At 33.2% G+C, this 26500-nt stretch overlaps 3 protein-coding genes across 5 annotated transcripts in view; 2 read left to right on the top strand and 1 right to left on the bottom strand.

Annotated features, from left to right (window-relative positions):
* The window catches only part of LOC144854460 (uncharacterized), a 44378-nt gene extending 24323 nt beyond the window's left edge, over positions 1 to 20055 (top strand). The window contains exon 4 of the transcript XR_013614611.1: positions 20044 to 20055. The gene's annotated coding sequence lies outside the window, so the exon portion shown is untranslated. The remainder of the gene's footprint in view (positions 1 to 20043) is intronic.
* Positions 1723 to 16490, bottom strand: LOC144854802 (protein EFR3 homolog B-like). Its single transcript, XM_078712788.1, has 19 exons — positions 16451 to 16490; positions 15819 to 15895; positions 15243 to 15370; positions 14809 to 14959; positions 14248 to 14369; positions 13896 to 14039; positions 13608 to 13733; positions 13052 to 13266; positions 12515 to 12694; positions 11871 to 12140; positions 11594 to 11751; positions 11053 to 11214; positions 10537 to 10665; positions 10010 to 10077; positions 8613 to 8737; positions 7462 to 7550; positions 7099 to 7260; positions 2893 to 2942; positions 1723 to 2563 (listed from the first exon to the last, which is right to left on the bottom strand). The coding sequence occupies exons 1-19, from the start codon at positions 16455 to 16457 to the stop codon at positions 2452 to 2454; spliced, it is 2475 nt and encodes an 824-aa protein (XP_078568914.1). The 5' UTR covers positions 16458 to 16490; the 3' UTR covers positions 1723 to 2451.
* On the top strand, positions 16942 to 26358 carry LOC144854463 (uncharacterized). Of its 3 annotated transcripts, none has more exons than XM_078712423.1 (11): positions 16942 to 17007; positions 17895 to 18010; positions 19324 to 19434; positions 21190 to 21288; positions 22211 to 22309; positions 23291 to 23389; positions 24359 to 24457; positions 24552 to 24650; positions 25014 to 25109; positions 25509 to 25607; positions 25705 to 26358. In XM_078712423.1, the coding sequence occupies exons 2-11, from the start codon at positions 17999 to 18001 to the stop codon at positions 25801 to 25803; spliced, it is 912 nt and encodes a 303-aa protein (XP_078568549.1). In that variant the 5' UTR covers positions 16942 to 17007; positions 17895 to 17998; the 3' UTR covers positions 25804 to 26358. The 3 variants fall into 3 exon arrangements, with proteins under 3 accessions (XP_078568549.1, XP_078568550.1, XP_078568551.1); XM_078712424.1 differs by lacking the exon at positions 16942 to 17007 and having other exon boundaries at positions 17536 to 18010; positions 25705 to 25836; positions 25877 to 26358; XM_078712425.1 differs by lacking the exon at positions 16942 to 17007 and having other exon boundaries at positions 17536 to 18010; positions 25705 to 25812; positions 25852 to 26358.
* Positions 26359 to 26500: the final 142 nt, after the last annotated feature.

The following is a 26500-nucleotide window of genomic DNA, read 5'->3' on the forward strand; positions in this document are numbered from 1 at the left end:
TATTTGCGTTTCATGTTCGTCGCATTGCGTTTTATACTAGTGAGAACAAAGCGTAACAAGGCGTACATTCTCTATTGAGCTTCAAATAACTTTGAACCAATAGGAATGACATCACTCGCATTTACAATACATATGCTTTGATGTGACAATGTATGCCAACCATTCTACTTTACGTCAAGGCCCTATGTAATGATTGGTTCCCACTAGAACGCAACGCAAGGACGTTAACGCAACATAAGCGTGTTGACCAATGACAAGCGACAGTTCGAATAATCCATCGCTTTTGATTGGTCAAATCACATTCGTCGCGTGACGTCCTTGTGTTGCGTTTCTAGTGAGAACCAAGCATTAGGGACACAGCAAGAGAGAGTTTACAATAGCAATAATAGCATATACACAACCTGCACAATATAGTCTAGTCAGTGGCTGTAGTTATTACGTTTAAGAGATAATAAATGGCTGCAAAAGACGCTCAAAACGCTCATAAATGACATCATTAGAATGTATTACTATTATCTAAACTGTATTGCGTTTCATTTTAATATCAGTTAATATTACTACAAAACACAAACAAAATACCCTTTCCTTACGTGACTATAACAATAATTATATTTCTATATATTATCATGAGCATACTATATACACATTTAGATAGATTTAAGCTCTGTCCACACTATCAAACTTTATGTGACAACAAAATGTGATGTGCCAATATATGGACGTGATGATGTCATATCACTAACCATATTTAAGCATATCACTACCATATTTAAACATATCACTATCATATTTGAGCATATCACTACCATATTTGGGCACATCACTACCATATTTGGGCACATCACTACCATATTTGGGCACATCACTACCATATTTGGGCACATCACATCCATATTTGGGCACATCACACCTTTTTGTCAAACTAGTTTGATAGTGTAAACAGAGCTTTAGATTCAACACAGATTTACCATACATAAACAAACTATTATTATTGCTTTTGCTGCTGTTGTACACAAATATACAAATGCATAATTGTATATATACGACACTGTCTAAATGTAGCACCAATATGATAATGTATAACTTATATCTGACACAAGTATAATGCAAACATATGAATAGTGTTGATTGGTTCATTTACATAATGTTTAAATGATACCCTTGCTTCTGATTGGACAATCAATCAGTTGTATTCTCCCATGATAATTTACCAGCTTCCTAGCAACAACTTTTATTATGCGCGATAAATGTTGGTTAATTATACATCTGACAGAATATTATGCTATGTAAATATTTTTTTACATAATTATATATTATAAATATTTAAACTATAAAAGGTGTATCCTGAAAAACATAAAATTCAATATATACAATTTAAATTACTATCAAAAAAGTGTAGCAACATCAAAGCAATTAACAATAAAATTATAATGTATCTATACGTGTGTACAATAAAAACACTAACGATTAAAAAAAAATGGATTTTATATTATTATTATAAGATGTTAGTGAGAACACATAAAACCAAAACTCATACAAACAAGTTTGTAAAAATGTCAAATATCAGTGGCAGATGAAATAATTTTGAAATTGAGAAGAGGAATACAGGGCCTGACAATTGTAAAATGAAGTTTTGAAATTAACCTATTGTTCCTTCTATTGCATTGGAATATTCAAAATTTGGGATCTTCCCCAACCTCCCCCTCCCATGGATCTCCCCCTCCCATGAATGTGTTAGCCCATCTAGTTGTCTAAAATTAGCTTCAGAAAACAATGTAGAAATTTAATTATGTAATATTCAAAATTATGTGCAGAATTTGGTTATATGGATTTGTTATTTGTATTATAAAGACTAATCAAATAAATAAATAAATGAAACGTCAAATATTAATGCTAATATTGCGTGCTACAGATGACATTGGTGAAACAAAAGAACTTGGTACACTATTGAAAATAGTTGATGGAGTGGCCATGTAGAGGTTCTGATTCATAATTAGATTTTAGAACCATAATATGCATACAAGCTTTTAATAAGCATGAGCTTACTGACACTAAACATACAATGTTGGTATAAGTCAAGGAAACACTCAACACATTTCAATGTCAAAGTGAATATTAATGTATAATATATTAATGCTTAATGTTTGCATACGTTTATTTGCATTGCAAAAGGTTCAGGGACTTCTAAATATGTGAATGCTTCTACGGCTCAATGGGTCACAAGTCTCAGTACATTGAACACTATCTGCACGCTATTATATTCCATTAGTCTCACTTCTTTACTCATCATACGAGATCCTTTCCTACTTCGCAAAACTCATCCTTTTTTAAATTAGATTTTGCTACAAAATTTGATACACTGTAGCAAATACATTATGCAAATTATAATTTTTGTAAATATTATTATATTGTATATACCTTATTAATTTCATTTGCATATCATAATTTCTGTCAGTAGACACAGAGATCAGGGAATGTCATCTCGTACACAGGGATAGATTGTACTTGTGAGGGGATAGCAGGATCTTGACGCAGGGGGCTACCAGCTGGCGACACTGGCGATCTGTCAAAATAAAGGTTTATATTTATTGAACGGTTAAGCTCTGTCTACACTATCAAACTTTATGTAAAAAAAAAATGTGATGTGACCATATATGGACATGGTGATGTCATATTACTACCATATTTGGGCACATCACACTTTTTGTCAAACTAGTTTGATAGTGTAGACAGGAAAGAGGAGAGTCTGGAACACATGCCAATTCATGGAGTGTTTGCAGCCATTTGGCAACAAAGAAGAATACGCCATTTGGCAACAAAGAAGAATACGCCATTTGGCAACAAAGAAGAATACGAACTGGTTATTTTTCAAGAGATTTCTAAACAACAAACCTGGTGACAACTTGCAGAATGTCATTCAACCTCTTTAACTGTCGCTCATTCTGTAAAAATAAACAAATATAAATTCTATTCAAAAAATTGGCACTGTCAAGAAATTGTAACAAGTGATTATAATGTTTACACATGTGAACATAATTATTCTGTTTTTTAAATACAGTTCGGTTTTTATCATAAACTTGAAATCATTTTACTTGATAACAATATTTTTCAGACAATCTTTTTTATCTAGTTGATTGTTTGATTTGACTATTTGTAAATGTCACCGTACAAGTGGAATAACAAACTGCTACACAAACCTAACTAATTGATAGACATTCAACAAATGCAGTATAAAATTAGAATATACTATTTTTACTATCAGACATTGATTATCAATTAACGTTATCCAAAATGACAAATTTTGCCGTGTATCTCTATATGAGGATTTTTGTATTCATTAAATTGAATTGGAATATAGTTGAATACTTGAAAGATAAAGAGATCTGTTTTTACCATAGATATATCAACAAAATTACAATATTTGAAATGTTATGATAATGAGTTTCCTTGAAGCAATAAAACAATTTAAAATAATACACATTTAATCAGAAACAGAAGCCTTGGGGTTATTTCATTATACAGTAGTATACAGCTATAAGATAATACTAGGCTGTAATTTATATGCTGCCTTAGGTATTGTAGCAGTACAATGCTACATCACATTATTCAAACAAACTATATATTAGTGTGTACTTTTCATAATATTATCATAATATAATACTAAAAATAATGAAGAAGAAGTATAATGGCAGCATAAATCACACTTTGATTTCAAAGAATATTATACAATTACAATATATATTATTGTGGATGGGTGTAGTTTACGATAAAATGTGCTTAAAATATATATTAATTCACAGGCATAGCAGAAATTAAACCGGTGATGATATACTTAAAAGGAATTAAATTTTGAAATGATAAAGATGAGGAATATTTTACATATTTTATAATTAGCAGCGATTGATTAATAGAATAGCTATATATATGTTACACACTAAATATTGGTTTTGAACATATACACTTTTCACTATGCAATAGAACTATTATTGAACAACATGTGATACAAAATTAACCAATCAAATAGCAAGTATAGGCTTAGGTCCGTTATAACAGAGTTGGTTGAGAAGCATTATAACCTATAGTAATGTTGTTGAAAAAAAAAATTCATTTTGAATGTGTTGTTTTAAAGAGAATGTGAAATGATCAACATGGGAATGTTGCTTAATGTAAAGAAACAAATTACAGATCCAGTCAAGTGTGACAAAAATAGAACTAAAAATAACCATAAACACATATTGTTGTTGAATTTCTTCCATTTGTGAAAGTTTAGTTTTAAGATATTAGGTAGAGTATTTTGATCAATTAAAATCTAAAAATAACCATAAACACATAATGCTGTTGATTTTCTTCCATTTGTGAAAGTTTAGTCAGTTTTAAGCTATATTAGGTAATAGTATTTTGATCAATTTGATAATACCAATGCCATATTGAAAACCTCAAAATAGCTCAACAGCTGTGAATTTAATGACGTTTAATTAATGATTTAATTTTAGATGTTAATTTAATTCAGTTTTACCATTATGATAACAGATATCTATGCAATTGCACTTTATTCCATGTCATAAACTGACGGGTTGAAACAGATGAAAAATCAAAAACAATATCCCCATGTGAAGATCTGTCTACACTATCAAACTTTATGTGACAAAAAAACATGATGTGCCCATATATAGACATGATGATCATATCACTACCATATTTGGACATATCACCACCATATATGGGCACATCACACTTTTTTCAAACTAGTTTGATAGTGCAGACAGAGCTTAAGAATTAAATTTTTGAATAAAAGTTAATATAGGTCCACGTTGGGGCATTGAATATGAATATCTGAATGAAACACACACACCGCAGTTTATACATCTTCATTGGCATGATTATGTGATGAATAAATGTGTTAAAAAAATAATTAAAAGAAAACATAACAGTATACTCATGCTGTTTATACAGTGTGCTAAAAACAGTCTTTAAAGCTATTTTTAACAACATGCTGCAAAGAAAATAACATATTGCTTATAGCATTCAAATCACATTTTTCCCCGATTTGTTACGATTCAGGTTTACATATTCTAGCATTCTCAGAAATATTAATATAAACAATTTATAAATATCCGGCCGCCTTTATGTAAAGATATGCAAAGCTCTATGCCTACCAGCAAATTTAAAATAACCAAATGCAGATGAATAGGAACTTTTGTTGATTATTGGAGTGTTTTCTGGGGATGTAGTGGGGGAATCACGGACACATTTATTTATTTGATGATGTCATAACATAATCAACAGATGGGACAACTTAAGGTGTAATTCCCCTTCAGGCTATCCCTGGTACCATGATAATCATTTGTTCTTTGTTATTTAAGTCTGTGCTTATTATTCTGTATTGTATAATAAATATTGTATAAATAAATAAAATGTTAAAATATTTTATTTTACTTTGAATAAGCTATTTTCAAATTCCAGTTTTTAGTCGCGTACAACACGACTCTACAGCTCACTATGTCGGTCGGTGGGTCGGTAAACACTAATTTGAGCACGCGACTGCAGCCATGTATATGGTCTTGTTTTCTCTTTAATACCCTTATTTATAGAAGTAGTTTTCACTGTTTAATTTTGACAAAATTGTAAAATTTCAAGAATTATACCGATGATGTCGCAATCATTGTTTGCTGAGTTAATATTTAGATATCATACCAATCAGTATCTGTCACATTCTTTTGCTTGTTTCTCTTTGAGAGTCTCTACACTACATATAGCTTCATGTCATGTCATATATCCTCCCTAAGCTAATTCAAATGGCATTATTGACTGACAAAACACAAACAAATGTCACGGACTATGAATGGATACAAGCTATTAATTTACTGCACTAGGTAAGCATAGGTAAACGCAACACTACAACATAACACAAGTGATTGCCCAATGACAAGTGTTGCTGATTGCGTTAGCGGACACAGTATGGACAGGATCACACTCAACATGTCAAGTGTATTAATGTATACAGTATCTGTGTATATAAACATTGTATCAAAGTTGATTATTTTTTTTGTTCGTTAATAACCACTCGGATCATCATTACTCCAACACATTTTTGCGAGCCTACTTAGTGACGTCCTCGACGACGGTAAAGAGATAACGCGGTATTGATGGAGGCTGCTAATGAATTCTGACCTAATATCTTTTAAATATTTCAATATAGAATGTGTTGATGATGAAGAAAGCTGGCCAACATTATAATGTCTTTTAATGACATAATGCAAAAGTAATGTATCTAATAAATAATAGCTAACTACACACTGTTTCAGAGGTCACAAAGCTAATTTCAATGTAGAGCAAAACTATAATTAAATAAGATCTGTAGAGGGGGCTAGAGCATCATTTAGCATAATTATAAATTTATTCTTTTGGTTTTTATCAGTGAAACTATTTAACATTTCTTTTTCTTATCATTTTCTTTATAATTAAAATGTCACCACTTTCATAATCAGTACCTACTGTGCAAGTACAGCAAAATAAACAATGTGTAAAAATCTATATTAATAGCATTAGCCAGTCATGGTGGAAAATCTGACATGATGATGTTTAATTATCGATTTTAACAGCATAACATAATAAATGAAAATGATATAAATTCAACTGTACAATATTTCATGAATGCGTTTAATGTTGCATCATGTTTTATTGAACAATCACGGATTCAAATTAAATTTCTAATTACGTGGAGCAGCAGCGTTCTATACATGATATAAAATGTGAGGTAACTAGGACGCATACAGTCAACTTAACAAAACATCTGCAATGCACAATATAAATATAATAAAACAACATTGTACTGTAGTACAACATAGTAGATATGATAAACTAAATCAATATATGACAGTTTTGAATATATTTCTGTTAGAAACTGTATTAAAAAATAATTCTGAATTTATATATGATTTATATCCATTTTATGTATTTTGAAAAATTATTAAATAAGTTTTGCATCAAAATGTCTGTGCATAGTTTGTTTATATTTTACAAAATATAACTTAATTGAAAAAAAATCTGATGAGAAAGAACATTACACGGCTTACATTAATGTTACAATGTACGTACCCTTTGTTCGGCCGACGAAGCTAGCACTTCTAGCGTATTATTCTGAAACTTCTCCAAGATGTCGCGGCGCTTCTCTATCGTTGACTCGATGCTGTCCTCGTTGTCGAGGGCGGTTAAAGTTTTCTTCAGAATTTCAAATGTTATCTGCTCTTCTGGATGTTTCTAAAATTGGTGTTCAATAAAAAAAAACATTGAAGGTGATAAAAATGATGGAGATATAGGAACAAAGTAAGGAGAAATTAGGGAGATATAGGAACAAATTAGGGAGATATAGGAACAAATTAAGGATTGTTATAATAATATGTTGTAATAATAACATTTGATGACAACATGTAAAAGTGAGCAGAAACATGTTATTCTTACTCTTGTTCCTGCTGGTGAATTATTAACAGATTCCATTTCTAAGACAACAGAACCAGGGTCAGTGGCACTTCTTATACGTAGCTCCAATGCTATAAAGAAATCAAACAAATAGAATACAATATTGGCAAAAGCTCTGTTTACACTATCAAACTGGTTTGACAAAAAAAACTGTGATGTGCCCAAATATGGTAGTGATATGCTTAAATATGGTAGTGATATGACATCATCGTGTCCATATATGGGCACATCACATTTTTTGTCAAACAAGTTTGATAGTGTAGACAGAGCTTTTATGTTGAACATGGTACATTCTAATAGTAACATTGCGTTGCTGCTTTAATTACGTTGGCCTCCTGGGATATTGTTTTTTTTTACATTCATTAATATATTAATTCTTTCTTTTGAGAGGATTGCATTTTAAAATGCTCCAGTTGCAAGGTTAATGAATTGAAATAATTCAAGTAAAAGGAAAGTGAAAATATGTACATACAAATGTTAAGATAAATTATAAATAAAAGTATAACGTCATATCTTAACAAACATTTCTAAAAATTCATAAATATTTATCTTAGTTGTAAAATGCATTAAAATCACAACAAATCAAATAAGATGATTATTTTTAACATGATGCATGTAAAAATTACAAAAATATACAAATATGGTGATCATAACATTTTAAAACAATTGTCTTCAATTTTAATAAAAATCTCTAACAATAATGATTTGCCCTTTTTCCTTCGTCTAAACTCTCTCTCTGATGAAATCATTTAGAAATTGAAATGCTAATTATAGTACAGAATAATATAAATAATTAGTTCTCATTATTTCAAATAACATTGTCTGTTGCCTGAAATTTGCCATTTAGTAATAACATTCTGTCTATTATCATTATCTTAAATGAAACAAAATGGATACAAGGCAGCAAAATGGCTACAAATAAAATAGCTACAAGGAAACAAAATGGCCTAAAAGAAACAAAATGGCTACAAATAAAATGGCCTAAAATAAACAAAATGGCTAAAATAAAATGGCCTAAAATAAACAAAATGGCTACAAGGAAACAAAATGGCTACAAGGAAACAAGAAGGCTACAAGGAAACATAATGGCTACAAGGAAACAAAATGGCTACAAGGAAACAAAATGTGCTTACCAGATTGACGGTGGACATAAGGTGTAGCTAGACGAGACACATCATAGCCACTACTTGCAAGTGCTTCACTGATCAAGTCAAGATTGAATAGGTGAGTGGCTGGTAAGTTATCCAAGTTTAGTGGGCTATGTGAAAATAGACAGATTTAGATTAATAATTAATAATATTAATAATACTTGAGAATGTACAGCATACACATTAATGTTACAAACAGCACTGAAACTAAACCTAAGAACATCCAGGGTAATTATTTGATGAAAGGTGATCACATAGTACAATACTAGGTAGTTATTACTACCTTACCAACATTATGTTGTAGAGTGCATATAGTATTGTTTAATCTATGGTTGTACAGAATATAGCATCGTACAATGAAAAGATAAAGGTAATAATGAACAATTCATAAATATTTATTTTAGTTGTAAAATGCATAAACCACAAGAAATCAAATAAGATGATTTTTTAACATGAATGAATGCATGTAAAACTAACTTCATTTTTTAACCGTAATTACGAAAAAAACAGGCCGAGAAATATGGCGAATCATAGGATTTTAAAACAATTGCCATCAATTTTATTGATATATAACTACTGTTAGAGTTTCATATTTGCTGAAAATAAAACTCTAATAAACAACATTAAAGAGTAGGTCAATGATTTACTAATTTAAATAAAAACTAGATCAGATATGAACAAACCTGAACATGCTATTTTTATTACACTATAAATATAAATAGTGAAACAAAACAAGTTACATATTAGGTTTAGTTTCAAAGGTATATTTCCTTAAAACATAAGAATAGGAAGAACAGTGTAGATGATTTTCTATTAGTAAAAGATCATTAAAAGAATGAAAATCAATAAGTCTACATTAATTAGTGGTATGGTACATCAATAATGAGTAATTACTCATATATATTTTTATTTATACAATAACATTAAATGTAATAAAGTACATGAGAAAGAAAATAAAAATAATTCTATTGTGTCTGGATTATAAATAAGGCTCTGTGACATCATTAATTCTGTATGATGAACATGGAAAACACAATAACTGGATGAGGACAATGGCGATACAAAAAACAGTATAAGATCGAACAAAACAATAGGGATATATGGATGAATGGGGAAGGGGAGTTGAGTTAAAGGTTTTATTGTTCGGCAAATGCAAAACAAAATGACATAGATGATTTATTTTTGAAAGTAGTTATGATTTAAAGCTGTGTATAGTATTACAATTATATGTAGAACAAAAACCATTCCATTGCTTTCAGCTAATTTTACTCATAAATTGACTACAACAACTTGCTATTTGTTATGATAGCATTCTTATGTAAATTGACTAGAATAACAAAAAAGACATTAGCACAGATTTAGTGTTGTTTTAGCATTCATACCTGGACTCTGTTTGTAGAGCTATTGGTGGAAGCATTACAATAGCAGACTTCTTTCTCTCTTCAATTACCTAGGAAAATAAGTCAGTTTCCATGTAAGGAATATTTGATGGATAAGACATAGTTTAACTTTATACAAAACGCTAATAATTTGAAAGCATTTTATTTAGTCTTAGATATTACTGTCAACACTTTTATATCATTCTATTTATCAAGGAAGAAAAACCATTAAGGTTTAAAAACTATCTTTTACCTTGAAGTAATAATTATGGCAATAGAACAAAAACAATAGTACATATAAAATATTTATAATACAAAATACTTTTTATATATATAATTATAATTCAGATAATAATAAATAGATAATAAATTGTTAATAATCTATTCTATGGCCATATTACAGTACTACATAATACTGTATACCCTGTAGTATTATATCACAATTCTATTTATAATTCAATTAGCATATATTAGAATAATTATACAGTACAAAGCCTAGTAGTTTATTCTAGAATTTAATGAGTACTTACCGCCCTCACATGTTGGCGGAGAGCTGGAATAGCGGACAATTCAGCGATAAGATGAAGATAGCGAGCTACTAGAGCATGAATACAGCAGCGATGGGAGGCGGGAAGTTGAAGGTTTGAAATCGCTAAATCCTAAAAATAAACAATATCAATGATTAGAAAAAAAGTGTTTGCAGCCATTTATATATATTTAACAAAACAAAAAGATTTATAAATCTGCATACATTTAAACTGCAACACCCTACAGTAAATCCAACCATGGCTCCCAAACCAAACCACATCTACCTCTCTAACTAACCCAACCAAATCTTCCTCTCTAATTAACCACACCAGCTAGCCCAACCACGTGTTGAATTTAGTTTTTGTGGATAAATTTGCTTGAGTCAACATCTCAAAAATATTCCAAATAAAGATTTTGTAAAAGTATTGTTCTAAACATCTGACTCAACCATTCAGGGTAGATAAAGCAACAAAAGCACTACTCAATACTTTGAGTAACTTTATATGTTACAAACTTACCTGTAGACCTAAAGCTAGGCCGATGAGATCCACCAATATGTCATCCCCTCCCAGCTCAATAAGCAGCAGGGCAAGTGTGCAGTACATGGCTTCAAAGTTCTCTACAGTGTTTGATGCTTGGCTCATGTTTTCATAGAAATGCCAGTATATGTCGGAACCATTCTAATTAATAAGAAATTGATAATCATAAAATTAACATTTTAAACAATTCAAACTTTGCAATTTTTTTCTACAAATGTTTAAATTTTTATTAGATTTAGAGATAATATCTATATAAGCTAATAATAGATAATAATAACACAACTGTTTCAGAAACAGATCCAGTAGGTGCAGCTGAATGCAATAATTATTATTTTTTGATATATATCTTGGACAGAATAGTAACATTCTGGATACGGCCGGTAATTCCATCTCCACACCACCATTTAGCATCACTAATTCTCTTTTGATTTTCTCCCTAATTTAGTACTAAACTAGGCATGGAACTTCGTTTACTTGACTTCTTTTAAAAGTTACAATTCTTTAATATTATGCACGTTACTTTTCTCATGAACATTGCGTCCTGTCTTGATGACTTGTCCAGTTTCAAACCAAGATGTTTAATATCGTCTGGGATTGGTCGGTTGCCAAGCAACTTATCAACATTGTCATGGCGATCAATAAGGGTCTGCAAAATTTGTTGCACAGTAAGTCGGATACCTGCAAACCAAAATGAAAACGAATTCATATTAATTATGATTTAATTGCAAAATAGTTCTTATTTTTTTCTTTACAAAAAAATTTAGCAAGACAGAAAATCATGAATATGCAAATGATACCTGAATCAGTGACCAATGACATGTTGAGTAAAGGTTGCAAAAAGGATGCTGGGAAGGTTACAGCCATGTTGCCTGTGGTATACTTGTTACCAACTTCTAACAAACTCTTTAACAGCATACTCTGAAGCAGTTGATCTCCGATGCCGTTGATTGGCTGAACAACTGTCGCGTCCTCCGAGTCCTCGGGAAACTTTGGGCTAGGTACTTTGCCCATGATGAACATCATGATCTCAATCTTCTGGTAGTCCGGAAGAATCATCGCAAAAGCCCCTAAATTAACAAAAGTCAAATAGTGACTCTTTATTTATTTCACTTCCATTCAACATTCTATCATATTGGATATCTCATGAGTCACTTTCACATTAGAAACTGAAGGCAGATGTATATTATATAGTTGGACTATCAACTTGATAATGAACAGTTCACATTGGCTATACATTGCAAGATAATTAGTTACAATAATTGTACTCAACAATACAAGAATTATTTTGTTTAAAAAAAAATGTTTTTGTCATCCTTCTAATCTCTTGAGTATGACAAAATCAAGGGTAATTTATACTACTGCTGCACCACACTTTGTTGGTCCCAAATCTTTCTCTTAACAGGGTTTAAAATTCATTTTATAATTTTTATTTTTTTCTTGCCTATGGTATCAATGATTGCCTCTTCAAACACGATCTCCTCATTCTCATTATAGCCTTGTCTATCCAGCGTTTGCTTAGAGGTTACACTGATTACAGACTGGTTTCCACCAGATAACCGCTGGTCAACAGATAGACGAAGATGTCTTAACAGAGTATTGAAAACTTCTAGAATAGATGGACCTACAAAAAATGTTTGAAAATTTAAGTTATAAAGCATCGTTTCATTATATTTTGTAGTTTCTATTAATAGATTTTCAAAACTATTTAATTCATACTATATATCTATCTGGAGAAGTCTAGGAGTGGATATCAAACATTATAGATGGAAAAAAAAAAAATGTATAAGGTTTTTTAGGTGGGTCCTGTGTAGTGTTGAAAGTACGCTGGAAGGCATTAAAAAAAACTTTAGGCAATGTGGAAGAGTTCGCCAAGCAAATAAATAAAGACTACTTAAAATTAAAGAAAACATGTATTAGGTTTGAGTGAAGATCAAAATGGAGGTACTGAGATTGGATTGAGTAAAGGAAGGGCACTTACCTACTGCGCCATCTGCAGCCACAGCAACCGTAGCCTTAAGTACCTCTACCATACTAGTCTTCATTGCAGGATTACTCTTGGTGTTTTCATCCAGATGAAGTAATAAGAAGTGAGGAGCCACATACAGATACTGAGATTGGATTGAGTATACTATTACCTTGAATACCTTGATAGCAAACGTATTAGGAACCCATAGCTCATGTAGGTCCATGTGCCTGTAAGCAAATTGTATAGATTGTCTTAATTATTCAATTGTTATGAAGAGGCTAAAGCTCTGTCTACACTATCAAACTAGTTTGACAAAGAAAGTGTGATGTACCAATATATGGTATTGATATGACATCATCAAGTCCATATATGGGCACATTACATTTTTTGTCACATAAAGTTTGATAGTGTAGACAATGCTTAATAGAAACTGTTCCCTGAAATAGGTAGTTAATTTTTTATATTATAAACAAAAAAATACATAATGTTGTAAAATGGTAAGCCCATCTTGAATTTGGAAACCCATTGGCTTTATCATTTAAATTTCAATTGATAAATAAATAATTACCTCAAAACCGGCTTCAATACAGAATGTATATTTCCATAAGCAGCTCTACACATAACATCTCGGAGGCATGTTTCTGCTAAAACATGAGGGCGCTCTTCAGAAAGTTCTTGGGCTGGCGAATCATGTCTAAAAAGATTTTATTATTTTTAAATCTCCTGATGAACACAGGTTTAAGATAAAATAAGCAATGCACAGTGACAGAATTGTTCTTTGAATTTGATTCATAGGCTCTTGAACCATCAATTAAACATTAAGCTCTATCAAAAATGTGATTTTATCATTGTGTACCTTTCAAATGCCTCTTGCATGTTGAACAAGAATGATGGAATGATCTTATCCATGTGTGCCTTGTCCCAGATGTTGACCTGAAGGTCATCTGTCACGGTCTTACGCACAACACCTTGAAGCCCTTTCAAACCTGTTACACGAATTCTGAAAATATATGAATAATGGCATTATAATTCTAATACAGTAATAATAGAAAACTACTGTCTACGCTATCAAACTAGTTTGTACCCAAACTAGTTTGTACCCAAACATGTAGTGATATGCCCAAACATGGTAGTGATATGCCAAATATGGTAGTGATATGACATCATCATGTCCATATATAGGCACATCACATTTTGTTGGCACATACCTTCTTCTGTGAGCCATATTATCACTGTTGTTGTGACACATTGAGCTGAACTTTGACACAAAGAAATCGTAGCGTCGATGATAAGATGGAGTGTCTTCTTCTATGTTTGAAAACTTCACAAACTGAAGAGAGAAAAAAATGAGTGAAAACGAAAATTCATCACAGATATTAAACCCAAACACGGTAATGATTGTCAGAATGTTCATATAAAAGGATTATTTTATCATTGCACAACAGGGTTTACACTTTTTAACACATGTGCTAGTTGTGAAGTTAGTATTTTGGTATATAATATAAGAAGTTTACCAAATTTAAGTGCAATATATATGGCACGCCTCAAGGGCATTTTAAGTGAGTGTTACAGTACTATTAGGTGTCACAAGCCTCAAAATACAAGGCCTGGCACAGAATTTATTTCTAATACAGTAATATCATTCAAATTGCAAATTAACACATTTTAATAAATGAATACAGTAGTAATAAAACAAACCTCTGTATTAATTATGAATTGAACAAAAAATGAATTTAAATTTTGTAAAATAATTTTAAAATAAAACTTACAGAGCTACCGCCAAGAATCTGCAAATCAGTATTGTTAGACTCAAGCAATTTTGAGACCATTTTTAGGAAACTCTCTACAAAGAGATTTAAGCTTTGAGCGTGACACGCTAGCAGAAGTTCATCTAACGCTTGCATCGCAATCATCACATGACTATAATAAAAAAAAGGGGGTTAATTTAAGAGATTTAAGATTTGAGCATTTTGAGCTCAGAAAGTTAACATCATGTCTGAAATGAAAAGATTCATGAAATCCTAGAAGAATCTATTATTAGTAACTTGAAAAGGAAATCTGCTATAAATATACAACAAAAAATATACCAAAAAAATACAAGAATTTTGTATTTTTTAATTATTTGTATTTCCATATTTTGTAAATCAACAATTTTTAGTATATACCTGAATAAATAAATTAAAAAACACTTGACAGTACATACCCTATTTTATTTCTATACACATCTCTGCTCAACCTCTTACTTAGATAGGTTCCAATTCTGTCAAGTTTCTCATTATGTGAAACAGCATAGAATGTTAACTTTTCCATCTGACTCCTAACAAGCTCATCCTGATATACAGTACAAAATCCATCATATTAATAAAGTATGGTAACCAAAATATTGGGTTTTTTTATTAATTAGTTATTTTTCAATGAATTCATTGTGTGTAAAATAAGACTCATCTCATAAAGAAGATTCATCAACTTAAGCTCTGTCTACACTATCAACCTAGTTTGACAAAAAAGTGTGATGTGCCTATATTGGTAGTGATATACCAAAATGTGGTAGTGATATGCCATATATATCATCATGTCTATATGGGCACATCAAATAAAGCTTGATAGTGTAGAAAAGGCCTTAGTGCACCCATTTAGCTTTAATGAATGCATTGTCAAATGAATCTGGTGACTTACTGTATGACAAATGGCAGGGTGAGGATGTTGGGGGTTATAAAATAAATTTTTTTTTAAAATAAATAAAAAATAATGTAAAGTGCCAAAATTGTTTGGTCATTACCTCTGCGTTAACTGGAAAGATACTGTCTACAAGTCGTTTGTAGTGCGGCTTGCATGCCGGAATACAGTGACAACAACCTGTGTGTGAAATATTGATATTAACATGGTCACACCTTATAGCACTTTAACCATGCATGGAGGTATAATAACTTTAACTATAGAACATATTAACACAAATAAATATAAATATGTGGTATTTTATTATAACTATTAAATTATCAATTCAACAAAGATGATATATAAAATATTTTATTGATAACTAGCCTAGGCCTAATGATTTTTAATATTAAAACATGAAATCAGAGAATATATGAGTTTAGTGATTTTGCGTAGATACAATACATAAAAGTCGGCCTATTTCTGGGTTCATGCTTAGCTAGGCCCCCACCTCACGAAGTCTCTCTACAGTCGATCACACATAACAGAACAGAACACCCGCACGCGTCGTCGAGAATGACGAATCAATGCAGCTCGATCGTCTTTACTGGCCTAGCTAGGCCTAATGTCATGTGGGCGTCACCGTCATTATACGGCATAGTCTACATAGTAATTTCCATTTTTGATTTGTAAACATGAACAAAATATAAATAAGTGGTTAAGTATGGTAATTTGAGTCATTATCTATGTAAATACCTGGCATTTTGAAATTGTTTTCTAGGGCCTACCCTACTAGCTTGCTCCTCCTCTCTATATCCTGCTAACTGTTTACATTTTAGAGTACAGACAATGGTGGCGTTTTCCATAATATTTTTGACAAGCCGTTACATCCGTTTACAATTCTTCTGAAAGCGTCAACAATCATCATACAGGGAACGCAAAAAAACTTGGTAAAAAGGCTCTTTCTAATTTAACCCTTTAAATATCTCTCTTTCAAAATAAAAAAAAACCAATATTTATTTTCCATTCCAAAAAAAAAAATAAAATATCCGTTGAAGTTCGAACCCAATCTAAGTTAGAGCTGAGCGCACTCAAAACTAAGCAATACCGGTTCCGCCACAAAGTACATGACTGAACAGCTGATAATAGTCTATTTATACGTGTATTACGTAATTCATCATTACGTCATAGATATACTTATTAACCTTGTGAAAAACCAAAATGACCGGTTAGCTCAGGCGACTGAGCGTCGTGTTAGTAACACGAATGTCGTGGGTTCGATTCCCACGCTGGTCGGTGGAATAGAGTTAAAGGTATGCGACCAACTGTGTTTGGGGTTCACAGAATTACACGTCCCCCTTTCCACCACACATCATGAGGCAATAACATCAATGCATCTGGTGATGTGCTGGAAACGACCCCAAAAGGCTGTGGCAGGGCCTTAGTGCTGAGGCAGGGAGAGCACATTTAACATCTTTTTTTTCTTGGCTTACGCCACTTTTATTCGATCTCCTAAATTTTATGTTTAGCGCCCTCAATTTTAAGAACACCCGTCTACGCCTCTACCATCAAGGCGTGGAAATGCGCATTAACCATAAGATACTCGATTTCATTTAATTTCTTTATTTCACCAACAAACAAAAATGTAATTGGACTTTGAAATAATGAAGTTATTCGCTCCATCCATGGATTATGTTCCACCCAATAAACAAATTGAGAAACGTCGCCCTCTATAGCAGCACAATACAATCTCCAATCCATATTACAGCTCGGGAACCAGCATAATAATGAATACATTCATATGATTATGCGGTGAACTAAGGTAGGTTCGCAATCGAACTACTCTAGCGCATCTTAAATTAGATTCCCGCCAGCCGGATTATAATGAGTACAATCTTAATTAGAAACTAAATTGACTTGAGATCACAGCATGATTGATAATTAAAACGAAGCCGCATTGCAAACGTAGGCCAACAAGAAGCGGCATCAACAACCATAGGACCGACGACGACCTATTATTATATTGCCGAATTGTTATCTATCGTATTGTGCTGTGATCTGGCATATAATACTGCTTGTTATCATAAATCATTATTTGCAAATGAGTCGTACGTCGTATTTCTTCGTATTGTATCGTAACACAGAAGTATACGTGATTGCTATACTGTGTAACATAACATGCCGATCTTTGATTTTAAAGACCAGACATCAAACTAACGGAGTAGTTATCGGGTCAACAACGAAGATTGTGTGTTGGATGAAGAAACAGCTTAATTTCTTGCCGGCCTAAGATCTCCTGAAAGAATGTCTTCAAAGGTAAGCCTAATTTGGCATGAGATATTATATCTGTTAGTGTATCGACATTTTATTTGTATGGTTATTTTCTGTTTTCATATTGTTATCAAATAATATTTTGTGTATTACGTGCGATATTTTTAGTGTTTCCTCAGATAAGATTATCACTATTTCGTGGTATATCCTACCTATGTTTAAATAATAATTATCATTGTTCATTCACCACCTTTGAACCTTTCATTCATTTGGATGTGTTTGCTTTTTGAAGAAACCTACCGCAGCTCTATATCCGTACTGACGTTTACCCATTCACAAGGAACATATACGTACATTAAAAATGTATTAGGCCTACTAAACCCACAAACATAAAGAGCCATTTATTATAGCCTAATATTACTCTCTGTTGTGTGATAACTGTAAGTCGAAACGTCGCACACGTATGTACGTATTCATGGTTTAACGTAACGAATTATATACAGACATGCAAAGATAGGCCACCTTTTAAACCTAATGAAACTTATAACTTTAGAATATTCTCGCAAAATTCAACAACGACCCATTCTTTCTAAACAATGGACAACTGCATAATATTATACTCAGCCAATTCAATACCGAAACTGTGCATAATAACTCTAGTATATGTCAACAAACTATGATATACTTTGACCCTTTTAAAATAATATAAACATACATATCCTTAATTTACCGTAACCCTTTATCACAATTATTCCACATATTGATCATCGTTATTATAAGAACAAGGGACTACATTAAGACGTATACTTAAATATCACGCGCTTCAAAGGTCAAAACAGAGCATGCAATCAAAAGTCATTACGTACTGGCGAAGATTGTGTAAAATGATATAACGTCCTCTCCCTAATTAAGACACTAAATTGACGCTTGTAACAATACCTTATTGCAATGGTATGCTTGTTCGTTTAGTATCATTAATAGTTCTGTCACTTATATTATGTTTAATCGACATGAGGTTATGTAGGCCTATACTAACACCGCTGCCGGCTAATATAGCGCAGCATCTGTCAAATCGATGAAGTACGCCATGTAAATGGCCATATAGCCGATTATTAAAGGTGAAATTGATGTGCGAATTACTATCTATTTTTTTACTTTAGCGCGGAGAGAGGTACGTACAGGGTGGTTTAATTGTGCGCTTGTTGAAAGAACTGGTTAATGACGACGTGTATTTAATCAACCGTGACGACGACGTAAAAGAAGACGGTTGCCACGACGTCTATGACAACGTCTAATACAAATTACGTTTTATTAAATTGCAATATATAATCTCTATTACATTTTTTTATACGATTCAGAAGGAATCTCCTTGGGACCAGCAGTTACACGAAGCGGCGATCAAAGGCGATCTACAACAGCTACGCGCAGTATTTGAGGCTGGACGCGTGCATGTTGATTGCTGTGACAAGGTAAGTAGCGCGTACTGCGTATGACGTAGGCACAAGATATGGCTTTAGACGATCTCCGTGACACGTCTATAGTATGATGACACGTCTGTGCGTCGTTGAATGCGATGCTGGGCCCCCACCAACATTAGTTTGCGTTATCGGTGTATTTGGAACGACATACCCCGACGCAATATCTGTGACGAATTCGGCGTCATAACCGCTAATATTACCTTTTGATAATAGGCTTAATAATGATGTACAATACCATGTTTGGTGCTAGAGATATTAGTTTGAAATCTATGTAGGACAGTTCATTCGAATACCAAAATAAATGCACAGCTATGATTCCATTACGCCTACGGTATAGCCGATATGTGAAGAACTTGACACAAAATATCACATCATAGCATGCGACAGTATAGGCCTATATTATCACAATGATAAGTTATGTTGATAAAAGTTGATACGAAGAATTTGTCCAAACCTATGTGACGTAATTCTGATAGTCGTAGAGAATGTTACTATTAACAGTTAATGTATGCATTATCGTACATTAAGCGTTTGTAGGCAATATGAGATCATAAAGCAATTCATACAGGAACATAATAGCATTTTAACAGAGTAATATAGTTTGTATGCATAGCAAATGGAGCATGATTTTCTTAATCTGATTTGACATCTTGTGTGCTGCGACGCGTTGCTGCGTCAGGTAACGATTATACGCGTCAAAGCTGTGAAAAGTGTTCGATCTTCGTAGTTTGGCGATGAGTGCGTTAACACAATACAAGGTCAAGATCATAATGAACAACTTACAATATTATTGTAGTAAAGCAATGTTTCACTATCTTGCTTCATCTTTAGGATGAGACGTCAAGCTGTCGGTTTAATGTAGGCAAATAACCAATTACCGTATAGTATCAAATAGGTGATTTGCCTTCACAAAACTATGGCTCAAGATTTAACGTTACGTAAAAGGCATGAATCTCTCACTTGGACGCATAGTGCAATGACACAAGTATTTTGACCAATCACAAGGACGGATCATCCAAACCGTTGTAATTGGTCAATGTTGCGCGTACCTTTTGTTGCGCGTACCTTTTGTTGCGCGTACTCTTTGTTGCGCGTACTCTTTGTTGCGCGTACTCTTTGTTGCGCCTACTTTTTGTTGCATCTTAAACCCAGCTGTATCCGTTGTTTTTACATATAACGTTCTTAAGATCACTTTTGATCATTCCTTGTCTAAGTGACGTGCAGCCTATTAGCAAATTATATACACCGTTTGTCACGTGATAGTTGAGTATATACTAATGGTACGACATTCGCAAAGTGAAATATTTCACACTTTTGAGCGCAGCAATACTTCTTGTTTGTCAACGCCTGCAATTATGCTTCTCTGCATAAAAATAAATGATGCGCTCGTTAGGGCCTAGGTTTATGGCTGCTACGGTTAGGTATACTTTATCCCTTGTAACACGAGAGTGATTGATTAGCTATAAACCATGTTATTATACTCTTGGGAAAATATCAAACAGCTTCAATATTGAGTGGTCAGTCTTTAATAGATGAGGTTACATGTTCATATTATGTATTTTAGTTTCTCGCTAAAAACACTTGTCATAAAGACTAAAAAAGTGATAATGCAAACTCTCAACATCGTAAAATAAAGTTTGATAGTGTAGACAGAGCTTTACGTGAAGTTTCGAAAGCTGTTGTAACGATAGAGCAAATAATATCAGGCCCAACTCATTTTTCTTTTTATTATTTCCTCGTATTTAGGAAGGAACGACTCCATTAATTCTCGCTTCAGCTAATAATCGAGTGGAATGCGTGAAGGAGTTGCTGAAACAAGGAGCAGACCCAAATCGACAAAGAACAGTAAGAATATTGTTTTTGGTTGGCCTATTGGGCCAGTGGGCCTAGAGATCACTTGGTTATAGACATTGATTGTTATACACCTAACGTCGCCTCTTTTGGAAAATGGTACTACAGTAGGTACAATTAAATAATCGGTATTATCGACCAAAAATAGTAGCAAATTTACAACAATAAAGCGTGGTTCCTATACTAAAACGCAACGCATCGACGATCATACAGTTTTAAGTCCACCTTGAGTCAGCAAAAAAGTTGACTTCCAATTAAACAGTGATTTTCTGACCGACTGATTCCCTGCTCAAGAACTAGGCTAAGTATCTATTTTAAGTTTGTAATAAAATAGGGTACGGACGCGTGTCTGAATGCGTAACGAGACACACATTGAGATACAAACCGACATTTTGTTTACTTAATATCAACAAGATAGCAACTTACTGAATAGTTTCATCTTCAAGTTAATGACCAAATGTGTTTATGATGTTATCACTGCTCTCTCAATGTTGACACATGCGTTATTTTATGACGTAATATGCGTCAGTGATGACCTAATTGCGTTTTTCAGGTTCACGTAAATTTTTTCCTTTCATATTCTTATTCCGGGCAGTGATTATAGACACCATTAACTTTTAACTGCTTTCAAGATGCGTAATTAAAGAATCCACCAAAGCATCCACCAATCCAACCCTCCATCCATTGATAGATTGATTGATTCGTTCATTCGTTCGTTCGTTCCTTCGTTTGTTCGTTCGTTCGTTCGTTCGTTCATTCATTCGTTCGTTCGTTCGTTCGTTCGTTCGTTCATTCATTCATTCATTCGTTCATTCGTTCGTTCGTTCGTTCATTCGTTCGTTCGTTCGTTCGTTCGTTCATTCATTCAGCGTTTATTTTCTTCATAAGCCTATTTTAATCCTATACTTTTTTTTAGACGGGGACATACGCGTTGTTCTTTGCCGCACAAGGTGGGTACCTAGACACAATAAGAACTCTAATTGAAAACGGAGCACAAGTGGATCTACCAAGCCAAGTAAGTTTTTATCACTTTGATGTTTTATTTAGTCTATACTATGTTTAATTTGTGTATGGTTCAACAAATGAAGATGTAGACGAATAGAATGTGAGGAAGAGTGACGTACGATGCTCTATGGATTAATGAATATTCATCAATCCATGGATGCTCTAACCACACACACCTTTTTCGAATAAACGACCCGGGGCGTTTATTGTTCTGCATGAGTTTTAGGGTGGGGTTGGGTGGGGTAATGGTAACATCATATAATACCCCCAAGATATGAAAAAATACAACACAATTAATACTAGAAGTGATCAAATACATTAAAAAATAAGGGAGAGACCAAAAAGACAATCCCAAAATAATGAAAGACGGGAGCGAAAGACAGAGAGAAAGAGAAATGACTCTTTGTTTATGAATTCTTAATTATGAATTATAAGCAAATAATCGGGAGGGAAAGAGACATTTTAAAAAATCTCTCATATAATTAGGAGATTTTTAGAAGATGTCTAATATTTTGTTCTAGTATAGTCAAGTTTATACGTCGTCGACAGCTAATTCATAATCCTGTTCGTAGTTTATCACATCGCCTTGAGTAGATTGATGTCATTAACGCCTCGGGATGATTCCACGATATGGCTTTATTAGGTCAAAGTTTCAGCGATTGATTCATGATCATAGAAAAAATATGCTGAATCTTGCACATGTTTTGACAAATGTAGGCTGTAATCATATAGGTTATGACAAGTTATTCAACGTTATTTCTGGCTTCACTTCTCAGCACGAACGCCAATGATTATATATGGAAAGTAGGCCTACAAACACCTATAATTCAATTTTCCTCGTTTTTCATCTATTGTGTAGACAATAGACGTAATATCAACATTAGTTAGATCATTGAATTATTAACTGAATTTAAGATTGGTTTAATGAATTATTATACAACAACGAAATGAATGGACTTATATTATAATAAATATTATTTTGTTTTTATAGGATGGTGGTACACCACTGTTTGTCGCCTGCCAGTGTAATAAACTCAATGTTGTCCAAGAGCTTATCGAACGTGGAGCAGACCTTCACAGAATTATGAAGGTAGGTTTGCTTCAGTCGATGCATAGTCTCAATGGCCTTAACAAATTAATGAAAAGGAGGAGACAGATATATCAGTGACGTATAACGTTGATCTCTGTCTGCAAATCAAACTAGTTTTACAAAAAAAGTGTGATGTGTCAAAATATGGTAGTGATATGCCAATCATGTCCATATATGGGCACATCACGTAATATTTGATAGTGTAGACAGAGCTTTAGATAATATATAATAATCATGTCCATTAACGAACATTCGCGTTTCTTCAACTCTTACCTTTGATCGATTCTGCTCGGTGTGGATCCTGGAATTATAGAGCCTAAAAATGCTAAACCCCAGTGCTGAACTAATGTTTTTATCGTTTGCTTTGTATTGCTAAAATTTAGAGCCCAGACCGGTCCATTAGACGTGCCTTTTCAATGATATAACTATTCTTTTTATTTATTTTTTCCATGAAAGAGTGAACTTACACTTTAATTCAACTCTTCCCTGATTTTTTTCATTTTTGCCCAGCAGTGCGGCACTCGTTCAATATTTAACTCGATTGCGTGCGAGTCTAAAGTGTAAACTTGACAGCGTCACCTAAATTCACATATATCAAAGTGACGTCTAACGGTAGCCTATGGGCGGAATGTTTGCGGACTGTGAACATTAATAAAACTATTATTAGTTTAGTTGCCTTGGTTACAGCAGGATGTTTGAATTATTAAATCACCTGTCCCTTCGTTTTGACAGAGGAGGAGAATGCGTACATTTTCTGTCTCCAAACGAAGTAGGTTTATTAACGATATAATCGTTGCGATTAATAATTAGTATTATCCGTCGTGTAAACGGTATTCAACCTGTTTGACGAAACCTTTTAAAATTAATATGATATACCCTTTATAAGTCGTAATTGACGCCAAGATTATAAAGTTTCTAAAGCTTTTATGATTAACTTATATAAACTTTATAATTATCTTGCTTTCACAGGATGGAGCTACGCCGTTATTCATCTCGGCCCAGAATGGACACTACAACTTACTAAAGTATTTGATAAGCAAAGGGGCTAACGTCAACCATCCTCGTCACGTAAGTGTATACTTGTAGTCTACCTAATCTACCATCAACCCATGAGTTTTACGATTATAAAATAAATTAATAATGTTATTTGTATGTTTAACAGGATAAAGCGACTCCACTTTGGATTGCTGCGCAGTTAGGTCACGCTGATATTATACAAGAACTACTTTCTGCAGGAGCGGAGGTTGATATTGCTAGACAGGTAGGCCTAAATTTAATACTTCTATAATATGTTTTGACAGACTACTGTAAAATAATTGACAGGGCGCAGATGGTATTTACAGTACTGAACACACACACGAATAGAACAAACAAAATTATATAGTACACAGTATAGAAATGTTATTTTTTCAGCTGATTCTCCTTTGCTCCGAGGTCCATGATGACTAAAATCCGCCAAACATAGGGGAAACTAAACACCATGTGTACTACCGTAAGACGCGATGCGTCTGTTTTCTACTGCTGTATAGGCCTACTTGTGGTCGCGCGCCTACCTTAGACGCGCTGCGTCCACACGTTGTTGAATACGGTAGGCCTAGCAGTCTTGAACTTTTTGTATTTGCAGGATGGTGCTACGCCTTTATTTAAAGCCTCACACAAAGGACACATAGAATGCGTCACAGAACTGGTTCGTAATGGAGCCTCTCTTGGCTTACTTGAAGTAAGGTTGTAATGTCATCAAATCATATCATGATGCTTAGGGCCTAATTAAACATTAAAATTGAGTAGAATCGTTCGATTCTGCAGCTATCATATATATATCTTAACAGTCATTGAGATACAAGTATACTATATTACCCCGTTTTAATCCATTTTCCACTTCAACAAGCTCCTCTGCAGACAAGCTATAATGTATTAAGTAGGCCTACATTTTATTAGCAAACAAATGACTTGCAATAGTCATTTAAGATATATCTAATGACAGTTGCAGAATCGGGTGTGAAGATGCTGTTTTAAAGTATTATTCCCATAATAATTTCTTATAAAAACCTGATTTTTTTCTCCGTGCGTGAGAAATTCACTATAATTAATATTGATACTTTCTTTTTTATGTTTTAAGAACGGTGAAAGTGCGCTGCACGCCGCTGCCTTATTTGGTCATTTAAAAGTTGTAAAAGAACTTGTATCTCAAGATGCCGATGTCAACTTAAAGAACAAGGTAATTATACTTTAGTAACTGCGTAATTACGCTTACTGACGCGCAACGCACATATTTTTACGGAAACCGATCACATTGTAATATTTTGTTTTATTAGGAAGGAGTAAAAGCCGACGAACTTGCCAGAGAAGCAGGATATGACATAATAGCTGAATTTCTTGCCAAACACCAGGCCTCGCTACATACCACAGTATGACGAAAACAGTCGTCAGGAGCGCAATATACCACAGTATGACGCAAACTCTCGTCAGGAACGCAATATCGCAAAGCAATGAAGACGAGGCTGACAAAATAACTTTTGTGTAATGCCATGATTTTTGTAACTTATTTTCTGCGCTAAAAAGTTCTAAGCCTAGCAATGTGTGTGAGATTTAGATTTTGTTAGGTTAAGACTCAATATTAATTGACATAAAACTATGCCCCTATAGAACAAACCTGGTGGTTAATTGCATGCGATTGAGATGAGGCCTTTGAAAGTTTGGATTCATATACTACAAATAGTTTATTATTTCATAGTTATAGTATAGGCCCATAGCAGCAAAAGAATACCAACAAAGTACTTAAGGTCCACACTCCCAATAAAGCAAATCCTTAAAATGAGTAAGTTATGAGAACTTATTAATATTTTCATTATTGATTTTAATTCTTGGTTATAGTCTATTAATTATGTATATAAATCAAGACTTCTGTGTGTGTGTGTTTTAAAGTTATGTGAATCTAGTTAGGGGAGTCACGGTAGAATTTATTTAAAATAAATATTACAAATTAAAAATTATACATGTCGGTTCATTTTTGTCGTCGTTTTTAACGAAATGCCTTGGTATAGAATCGTACTTTTATTACGTCAATGATCACGCTAGTGACCGACTACTATCTACACAAATCATCAATCT

Source organism: Antedon bifida, chromosome 10, assembly GCF_963402885.1.
Source record: "Antedon bifida chromosome 10, ecAntBifi1.1, whole genome shotgun sequence".
NCBI lineage: Eukaryota > Metazoa > Echinodermata > Crinoidea > Comatulida > Antedonidae > Antedon > Antedon bifida.